The 11113-nt window shown below is 41.6% G+C and overlaps 2 protein-coding genes across 3 annotated transcripts in view; both read left to right on the top strand.

Moving 5' to 3' along the window:
- insra (insulin receptor a) overlaps positions 1–2433 on the top strand; it is a 51230-nt gene extending 48797 nt beyond the window's left edge. Inside the window, exon 21 of the mRNA XM_060058547.1 lies at positions 334–2433. Coding sequence (XP_059914530.1) covers positions 334–688 — 355 coding nt within the window. The 3' untranslated portion in view covers positions 689–2433. The remainder of the gene's footprint in view (positions 1–333) is intronic.
- A 2993-nt stretch (positions 2434–5426) lies between these two features.
- Positions 5427–11113, top strand: part of arhgef18a (rho/rac guanine nucleotide exchange factor (GEF) 18a) — a 20183-nt gene continuing 14496 nt past the window's right edge. For both annotated transcript variants that reach the window (XM_060058540.1, XM_060058539.1), the window contains exons 1-2: positions 5427–5655; positions 10408–10542. In XM_060058540.1, the coding sequence (XP_059914523.1) occupies positions 10475–10542 (68 nt within the window). In that variant the 5' untranslated portion in view covers positions 5427–5655; positions 10408–10474. The remainder of the gene's footprint in view (positions 5656–10407; positions 10543–11113) is intronic.

Raw genomic sequence — 11113 nt, 5'->3', positions numbered from 1 at the left:
CGTGATGTTTGATCCGTACGGATCACGGGAAACCGTGAACCGTTGCACCACTAGTGACAAACGTGTTACGTTGTCTATAACTGCCTCACACATGTCACGCGCAAATATTACTGTGGCATGAAGAGAACTATACCACACTACAGAGTAGGCTCTCAGTTCTACAAGGTAAAGAGGAAAGACCCTCGCGGTTCATCTTTTCATCAAACCCATGAATATACGAACACCGTGACAACTGTCGTCGGGCCTCGCTTCTCATCACATTTTTGTTCCTTCTCTCTTTTTCCCCTCGTCATCGTCGACCCCCTTCCCGCCGTGAACCCCCGTGCCGCGCAGTCACAACCTGATGCAGATGTGCTGGCAGTACAACCCCAAGATGCGGCCGGCCTTCCAGGAGATCATCGAGATGCTGCGCGAGGACCTGCACCCCAGCTTCCAGGAGCTGTCCTTCTTCTACAGCCAGGACAACAAGCCGCCCGACAGCGAGGACTTTGACCTGGACATGGAGAACATGGAGAGCATCCCCCTGGACCCCTCCTCCTACTCCCAGCGGGGGGGCGGCGGCTCGGAGCGGGACGAGGGCTCGTCGGTGGGGCTGCGGGGCAGCTACGAGGAGCACCACGTGCCCTACACACACATGAACGGGGGCAAGACCAACGGACGAATACTGCCGCGCTCCACGCCGTCCTAACACAGCCCGGAAAGACTCCTCGAGACACACGAGAGAGACACACGGACGCACACACACACACACACACACACACACACACACACACACACACACACACACGTAGATGCTACAGATAGATTATATATATATTTTTTGTGTTGTTCCGTTTCCTCGTCATTTTATATAGAGCTCACTCGCATCACTCTCAGCCCAGTACCTCCCCCTCCCTCAGTGCATATCTCAGGACCTTTATTTTTATTTTTTTCCTCGGATGCCACGAACTCCACTCTCCTCCGACCTGATCGCACACACACTACAGTATGTCCGCTACAAGGACGCCAAATGACACTTTCGTGTTTTGTATTTGGAAAAAAAGAAAATAACGGATCTCTCTCTCTCTCTCTCTCTCTCTCTCTCTCTCTCTCTCTCTCTCTCTCTCTCTCTCTCTCTCTCTCTCTCTCTCTCTCTCTCTCTCTCTCTCTCTCTCTCTCTCTCTCTCTCTCTCTCTCTCTCTCTCTCTCTCTCTCTCTCTCTCTCTCTCTCTCTCTCTCTCTCTCTCTCTCTCTCTCTCTCTCTCTCTCTCTCTCTCTCTCTCTCTCTCTCTCTCTCTCTCTCTCTCTCGTTCGTTCATGATTGTAGTTTTATATAAATATATATATGTATAAATATATTGCCAATTTTTTTTGTGCTAGACAGGGGCGGATGATAGCTTCAACTGTGAAACTTTTTTTTATGGTTTTTATTTTTATTTTTGACAGACAAGAAGGCTGCTAAACCCTACAGTCCCCCTTTTTCCCATTCCCGTCGGTTCTCCCCTCGGCGGCTCAGTCGGGGAGGGGGTGAATAAAGAAGTGCCCTTCGGTTGTGTCGGTGACCCCGCTGCAAAACAAAACACGGATTCCGTTCCGGCCCCTGTACTCGAGTGGTCGCACAAACGACAAACTTAAACAGAAATAACAAGAACTCGGTCAAACGGTTGGCGGTGAACAAACTGATCCAGCAGAGAAACTGGTTGAAAAAAACTGACTTTCCTCACAATCTGCAGTATTCCACAATGGCACACAGGATAAACGTATTCATTTTGTGGGTTGTACTTTTTTATTTATTTACATCGTTCTTTTTTTTTTTTGGACATTCACAGCTGAAGGATATTTAAACTGTTCAAAAAAACATTTTGACCAATAGCTGCTTCTTTGGTATATTTTAATGGGTCTAGAAAGATATAAATATATATAAATATATTGATGTTTTTTTTGTACATAGATGTTATGTTGTTCTTGAGGTATTTGCTGTTGTAGGAAACCTTTTACTTATTAGTCTTATTATTTGTTTGTTTGTTTTTTCTAATCCAGAAAATCATACTAATTATCATTTGGACTCTTGATCAACCAACAGCACTATTTTTTTATTTTTTAGTTTTTTCTTGTCTTTTTTTTGCTATACAGTGCACAGGAGCAGCCAAGTTGACATTTCGTGTTATGGATGTCGGCCCCTAATATCAAATCAAATACAATTCTGCTGTAAATAAAGCAGCCGGATGCATTCATGAAAAAGGCTCCTGAACAACGTATTTTCTTCTGACACGTCTCTAATGGTTGACAGTGTGGAGTGGGCAATGCCATGCTCACACATGTTGGAAAGCTTTGCTAATCGCTTTCTAAAGAATGTTTTTTTTGACTACTCATTCAGCTGAACAGAGCGCTTGCAAGGGGTGTAAGCTCTTTAAACGATGTAGAGTAAATATCAATTAAATCCCTGATAATAAAGTGTTATGAATTTATTAAGAAAATGGATCACCTCAACACCAGTCCACCAGTGGCCTGGCATGAACTCTTGTATATCTACAGAGGAATGATGTTCAGACATGTTTTAGGGCTGTGGCTCACGAAAAACCACAGGCCCAAGAGCTCTTCAATAACAGGTGAGCTAGCCTGCTAGGTTTCCAGGAAGATCTGATTGAGCCAGATGTGTTTCTCTGAAGTGGACCTCCCGCTACATCAGTACCACCGTAGCCCATCTTGAAAAGGTGCCATAATCGAATTGTTATCTACCGGGTTGCAACCAGACAGATCTGACTTTAAATCCACAGCGATATTTAAAACTGGGATTTTGTCAGTAAATTAGAAGTTGATTTAATGCCTGACACACCATTTTGATCCGTTCGTTTTACTGAACAGTATGTTTGATATGGCTGCACTACCCAGGGGCGTAGCCAGGACGTTATTACGCTGGTGGCCAGCTCGGGCCAGTCTTATATTTGGGGTGACACTTGATTGTCAACGGGGGGTGTGCTTGAGTGCAATATTTATTCATAATGTCAAAGCATAACACTTTGAATAAGATAATAAGTCAAAGTTAGATCAAACTAATAGTGCATATATTTCAGCTTTCTTTAGACCATTTCGGTTCAGGATTTTTTTTTCTGACTCGGGGGGCCAGAGGGGTTCCCCTCCCTGGCCCCCGTGTGGCTACGCCCCTGGAACTACCCATACGTATTCTCATTTTCCCTAGGGGTGTTGGGGGGAAATAAAGGATTGGAACCACAATCATTTCCTATGAGAAATGTAAAGCAACGAGTCAGGGGGAAATCCTCTCTATCAAAGTCAAACAGATGTCCAAAAAACATCAAAACAAGTCCATGTGTTTACAAGCTTTTATTCTCAGAGGATTATCCAGTGTGTTAGCTTTCTTTTGGATTCAGATGTATTTCCAAACTCACTGCTGATGAGATGGGACACATTCAGGTATTTAAATATACTTGTTGTCTGTTAGAGTCAAGACTATCTACATACATTTAGTTGACATCACTTTAATATTCATATGAGTTCATGTCTTCATTCATGTCTTTTCCTTCAAAGGTGTTTGTGCTTCATGCCTCATAAGAAAATACTGTACAATTATGCGCTGAAGTAAGATTAAGTTTTCCTACTTGAACAAAAATGAGACCATTGCCGACATTAATAATGTAACCACAATCTGGTCAGTGTGATTCAGCAAGGAAGACCTGGTAAGGATAGTCAAGACATTATCGGATTGATTTGATGGATGCCATCAGTGATAGGAAACCACTGTGGTGGATATGTTATATATTCTCCTCGTAACATCAGTATACTACTCAAACAGATCTTTCTATCTTGATCATAAAGTATTATATCATTTATCGCTCCAAATAGATGACACCGTGTTGCTGAGAGCTATTGTGGTAATAGAAAACAGCTCAACGAATGTTGATAATGCATTTCCAGAGCTGGTGAGGAAAAAAGACTTGCTCTGAACTAGGAATGTGTCCCAAGTGTTAGAATAAACGTAGCAGATAATCATTCTATAATATGACTACCGCAGAGGGATTTGAAGTTATTCAGATAAAAACAATTCAAATACCAATAAACCAACCATGAAATGTAGCAACACATACACATAAATGTCGGCCTACAGGGCCAGAAGTCCATTTGGCTTTTATGTGTGTGCTTGCTGCTTGGAGGGCACCATTATCATAGCTCAAATATAAACTCCAAATCCCTTAATCAATAGATAATACTTAAGAACCAATAGATAATTCGGGACAAAACGTGTTGGTCGTTTCATAGTCACTGTTGTATACATTTGTTGCTGCTTGGGAGAATTTGAGCACTCATAGTGATGTACTTGACTTTTCTTTCTTGCAAAGTTTAGCATAAAAAAAGACAACAGGCGCCATCTAGTGTTTAAAGCAATGAATTTAAGTATGCAACCACGAAACTAGAAAAGGTGTTAGCAGATGTTTTAAACACAGAAAATTGCCTTTTCAACAGCATGATTGAATAGATGCTGCCCATGCTTTTTGATTTGTCTCATGCTCACATGCTCGCAAGCTATAATGCAGTTTTACATATTGAGTTAAATATTGTTTATTTTCATAAAGATTCGATTTATTAACTAGGAAATGCGGATAAATATAAATGATAACGAATTTTTTTTACTAATTCTGAAGTAGTTGAAGTGTCGGAGGACTTCAATTGTAAAAATATATATTTTAAATGTAGAATATCTTAATAAGTTGAAAATATTTTAAAAAAATCTGAATAGAAGCACGCGATTCCAAGCTTATCTGAACATTTTAAAATTGGAATGGAGCCTCTAGGTGAACATTTGTGGAAGGAGTAGTGTGTATAGAATAAGAAAGAAAGAAAGAAAGAAAGAAAGAAAGAAAGAAAGAAAGAAAGAAAGAAAGAAAGAAAGAAAGAAAGAAAGAAAGAAAGAAAGAAAGAAAGAAAGAATAAAACCTAAGAAGAATACAATAGTTGAGCGCTTCTTGTATTAGTCACCTTATAATATATAATCTAGATTGAATGGTCTCTTCGCGTTATTTCATATAATATGAAATAAGTAGTTTAAATGCATTGAGACTAAAATGCTGTTAATGTTTGTATATGGTAAAATACTGACGCCTACAGGCAAGTTTGAGTCTACGTGGGAATATTTTTGTACAGTTTTGTACATATGGCCCACAAGCGCATCTCATCTCATCTCATCTCAGAGATGAGATGAGATGAGAAGCGCATACAAGATACAAATCTATATAATATAATATAATATAATGTAATTTAATATAATATAATATAATATAATATAATATAATATAATATAATATAATATAATATAATATAATGATATTGTCGTGGGCCGCGTTACACCGAGGGGTAGGTAGGTTTAAAAATGAGAATTGAGATTGGCCAAAGTAGTAGGCTAGCGATCCAACGCCATGCAAACTACTACTCCCACAATGCATTGCGTTGTGAGGGAAGGAGGGCTCCTCCAAAGAGCTGGGTTACCTGCTCGCTTGTTATTTCGCACTTGTTCCTCCAGACGCATGACTTCTTGAAGGTACTTTTATAAGTTTGATATTACTGTCTGGGATATTGCCTTGCCTCTCAATGGTATTAGCCAAAGATTAAATTACAAGGAGGATTCAATGCATGTTCGGCCCGCACTGCAGCATTTAATGACGGGTAAGGAAACATTTTTGGATGCGCTTTTGAATCGATAGTCGCACAATAGCAGCCGCCACTCAGTGAGCTTTGCGTTTACCAAATAAACTAATGTTGTAACTTTGAATTGAACCTTTTAAAGATGGCTCTTAAAGATCTTTTCCACTTCAATTTTTCGGACTTTGCCTTGGGACACTGACAGTTACGTAATTAATTTAACATTACAATGGTGGTAGACGTACACATGCAATGTAATTACCCATTAAAAAAGACGTTTAATTATAGTAATGATTACGATCCCGCCATGTATTTTTGTATTGATCATTTCATTTGACACTTGTGGTTTGTGTCAGCTGTTAAGAATCCAGGTCAGTGCTCACCCTAATCATTGATATTCCCCATATTTCCCCAACATGTAAATGAAAAGTACTAAATACCTATGACAGGTAATGTCACTTTACAAGCAGTTGGGCAAGAAGACACGAGGCAGACTAACTTTCATTCTATTGATTTTGCCATAGCTTTTTCGTTGTCCATCTCCAGTTAGATGACTATTACTTTCGTTGATTACCTAGTTAACGCCACATATTGCTATTGTATTCATTCACACTGAGCAGTCAACACACACACCAGGCCACTTGTGTTATCCGGTCAACCACTCTTTGTTTGCGTGCGTGCGTGCGGACTGCGGAAGAAAGGGCCCGAGGCAGAACGGTCATTAAAAAGACCACAATGAACAGCCCCACCTTCTCTCACACACACTCACACAGACACTCTCTCACTCACCGACACTCACAGACACTCACTCACTCACCGACACTCACAGACACTCACTCACTCACCGACACTCACTCACAAACACAGAAACAGACGCTCGCAAACAGACACTCACTAAACGACACAGACTCTCACTAACAGACACAGTCACAGAAATGGACACTCACTAACAGACACAGTCACAGAAACAGACACTCACCAACAGACACAGAAACATAAACAGACATTCACTTACACACAGACAAACATGCTGATACAATTCCACACACACACACACATAGGCAATAACGTATTTTCCTATGTTTAGTTAATTAGTAACCTGTGCGTGTGTGTCAAGGCAGGGTAATATGTAAGCAGCGTGTGTGGAGAAAAGTTATCAGCCTTCCACAACAGAATATTTATATTGACGAACAGAAAACGATCCCCTGAAGCCCCTTTTTGAATTTGACCCATAACAAGGTCTGTTTATAACTTGGATAGAGGGAGAGGTGGTTGGCTAGTCGATTATGTTGTCAACATAATGGCCATTTTCCCGGTGATTGACCAACCAGCACATCTCTCCACTTTCTGAACACAGCAACAAAAATAAAACTCATTCTCAGCCACGGTTGGTTTGATTCTTGTCATATTATTTTTCCTCTTGTCTTTCCCTTCTCTGTGGGATACTTGGCAGACTTGCTGGTCTTGTCTTGCTTCGCATATAGAGAATGGAAAATTCTCTCTCTCTCTCTCTCTCTCTCTCCTCTCTCTCTCTCTCTCTCTCTCTCTCTCTCAGACCTATGCAGGTAGGGTGGATCAGTTGAGGTGTGGCTCATCTCTAAGACAAGCTGTTCAGGTCTACCTGTAGCTAGTACCTTACAAACCTTATGAAAAAATAGGATATCTGATCCTGAGGTGGGTTACCGGTATCGTAAAGGTTTTTAATAATAACAGGTATTGTGCCCAGAATGTGGATGTCATGGAATTGAATAGAAGACCACATCCTGAGTCGTTGTCTTCGTAAGTGATTGTAAGGACAATGACGGCCAACTGTTATACAGTTACTAAACAGTTACTGTAAAGAAGGGCAGGCATACAAAAGGGCACTTGATCGAGATGTTAATCTCCCCCCCCCCCCCCCCCCGGTTTAAGGTGGCAGTGATCTGTGTCTGAGTGGGACCCATGTGAAACCTAAATATATATGCCCACAAAATTCTTCTTGGTAAATGGACTGCATTTATAAAGCACTTTTATGCAAAGCACTTTCAATATTGCCTGAAATTCATCCATTCATGCACACATTCACACACCGACGGCGGAGTCAACCACGCAAGGCGACAGCCAGCTCATCTGGATCAGCTAGGATTAGGTGCCTTGCTCAGGGACAACTTGACACGCTAGGAGGAGCCGGGGAACGAACTTGCGGTTACCAGCCAGCCCGCTCTACCCCCTGAGCTACAGTTCACACCTTGACCATTTTTTGGTTGCAAGAATGGTCAATTGGTCACAGAAGCTCGTGCCCGGTTGGTTGGTCTGACTCTCAGAGCAGAGTGGCCGGCCAATGGTTTACCATCAGGTACAAGGCGGCCACACAGTTCACACCCCTTTCAGCTGCCAACAGTGTGGACTGTTAAAAACTGGTAGGCCAGGTGTGACACGCCCGAATTTGAAAAGTCTCTACTCACTAGGTCTAAACTGGCTTGTCAAAGACCATATGCTTTCATCCCATAGTGTTCGGCCCAAAGGAACCATGATTAGCGTGGGACAAAATATAGGCTAGGGGGATTGGTTTGGTTCTCAGGGCTTAATTTACATTCTTCAAACACGCTAGCCAGCTGTGTGTGTTATTCAGTTGTGTACCTATGGCTGTGTACACATATGGAGGAGTAGAGAAAATACTGTATGTGATTGGTTGAACTCTTTTAGCTGCAAGCAACGCATTGAATGCGGGGTTGACATAGTTTTGATCTGTTGATGTTGGTACGTCTGACTGGGGTAATGAGCTCGCAATGTGAAGAAGCAAAATTTCAATGTCATGATGTCATTTAGAATTTCATCGTTGGGGCAGTGCCAAAAGACCAACAATCATAGAAAAAGTTAAGACGTTTTTTTGAGATGCATCAGTCAACAGCCAGTATATGTGTCATGGCTGTTGTCTTGCTTGTTCTTCAAGAGGTCTCGTGTGTGGCTTAAAGGTGACCCAGAGGTGTATGTGTGTGCGTGTATGGGTGTGTGTCTGCTCGTCCAGACCAAACAGTAATGTGTGTACTCTAGGCGTAACTAGTGATATCTCTCCTCCAGAATAATTCCTTGTCCAAACGCTTCATTGTTTGTCAGCCATCCTTATGTGAAACCAATTATTAAAATTGATACTTTTTCCTAAGCCTTTGTCAACAAGTATTAACATGAAATGTTTATTAGAGTACTGTATAAAGTGCAGTTTCTGTATAACCCTTATTAATGTTAACCCATGTCTTGTTAAAAATGTCTAATTAAGTACAGACTGCCCTATCCCATTTTTATGGCTCTAAAATGATCGCAACACCAACCCATTTTGTGCATCTGCTTCCACACACCTGTCCAACCACATTAGCATCGGCCTGTGATATACATTTTCTGGTGAAGAGTCGACATTGCTCCACACTGGGTGATTGGCATTGAGTCCCTAATTTGGCTGCCAATCATGAGGCATTATGCATATCAGGTGACTCATAATGTGGTCCCGCCCCTACGATTGGGAACAACTGCAATAACTGCTTCCCAAGGCTCTGCTAACACAATGATGAAATGGCAAAAAGGTGACATGTACGCAGATAGAAACTCGTATAACATATTATGTAAATGCACACACAGAGGCTGGGGTTTGACCTCATCTCTACAAAACGATGTTCAAGATGATTCTAAGAAAAAGTACTTGTTCAAGTCTGACTCTTGATGATTCTAAAAAGAAAACATGGTCACGTTCAACTCTTGACCTGAAGAATCCCTTTAAACATTGGATTGGATATACAATTAGAGGAGGAGGAGTGAATGAACATCATAGGCATAATTCATACACAATCATCATTAAATCAAGTAGTCAATCTTTTAGTTTTTTTACATTCCAAAGAGCTGTGCTGTTTCTCCCTGTCTCATTTGAGTATATAAGAGGCTGTTGACATGCAAGCTATGTATGCACAGCTGACCTGACCTGCAGCAAGATGTAGAACTAGACATTTGCATACAGTGACCACAAATCAACATCTTCCAATGATATCAGTTGACTAGACCTGGGGTTTCTTAGTCTGTCTTCTCCTAAATGTATTACCAGGGTAATGTCAGTTTGTTTTTAAGGGATTATACTAACATTTACTTTGTGATGACACTCACTTAGGCTTGCTTTTGCATTTTCTAATGACTAAATTACCTTTTGTCCCTCATATACGCCTTTCCCTGTAATGGGATCTTCAACAGATATTTCCTGTGTGGCCGGGTCTATACTACTCATTCTCTGACTTTATACCAAGTGTAAAATCCCAACTGCCAAGTCTCAGTATAGCTCTTAACTGTCTCTGGTATTTTCCCATTAACTGTAATGCTCAGTCTATTTGGTGCTTCACCTATGTTCTTTCAAAATGAGTAGAGCTGGAGTCTTAATTACACATCTCAGTAGTTAAATTAGCAACGATGATGTGTCAACGCATAGCTAATTTCATTTTGATTGAACAACATATAGGAGCACTTAAGCTAAGGCCATTTTCATTCCAAAATACAATGACTGGCAAAGCTCTAATGACTACGTCTTTCTAAATTCTCACCACATTATTTTGTCTGCTTGCCAAATGTCCCAAATGTGTGCTGTCACGCCCCCTGGACTTACTCACTACTGTCTTCACCGTTCCCTAGAACATGTGACTTTAAGGTTGAAGGTCAACGATCCAATCATTCGTTGGTCATTTGTTTCATGGGAGGGCAATGAGAGGTATTCATAACACAGAGAATGAACCTCTCTCTCTTTCCTCCCTCTTCTCCTCTCAGATCTGGGGACAGAGATTCTCCCTCGGCTCCGCTTGGCCTCCAGCTTGGCTAACCAGTCAGTCCTGGAATGACCGTCACCCCCGAGAGTCCCAGTGTTCCCCCTGCGACACCCTCCAAGCCCCTCACAAGCCTCAGGTGTGTGTGTGTGTGTGTGTGTGTGTCAGAGGAAAAAATAATAAATAAAGGTCCTGAGATATGCACTGAGGGAGGGGGAGGTACTGGGTTGAGAGTGACGCGAGTGAGCTCTATATATAATGACGAGGAAACTGATCATCAAAATAATGTGTGTGTGTGTGTGTGTGTGTATAGCATCTTCGTGTGTGTGTTTGTGTGTGTGTGCTGATTGTCCAAGGTGGGAGGGAATCATACTTTACTTGTTTATTTTATATGAAAAATAAAAATATTCACTCATTTAACACAGAAATGCACAAAAACAACACCCGTGGGTGGAGATAATTAAACGTGTGATATTGTGCGACTTTCATTCTCATTCCTATTAAGCTGGGCTTGTGTTTGTCCCTTATGCACTGTAGAGGGCTCACGCTGAAGCGTGTGTCATTTAAGGGCACCTTAAAGACTGAGTGTGTGGTACATAAGTGCAATGTTACTTGAACCGACTTCCCATGGAGCTCTTGATTGTTCATCTCGCAAGACCCCTCACCGCCAGCCCCACTCACCACCACCGTGCCCCACCCTGTCCCCTCCA

The sequence above is a fragment of the Gadus macrocephalus genome, chromosome 8 (assembly GCF_031168955.1).
Source record: "Gadus macrocephalus chromosome 8, ASM3116895v1".
In the NCBI taxonomy this organism is placed as follows: domain Eukaryota; kingdom Metazoa; phylum Chordata; class Actinopteri; order Gadiformes; family Gadidae; genus Gadus; species Gadus macrocephalus.
The sequence above is the reverse complement of the archived record's forward strand: the minus strand, read 5'-3'. Positions and strand labels throughout refer to the sequence as shown.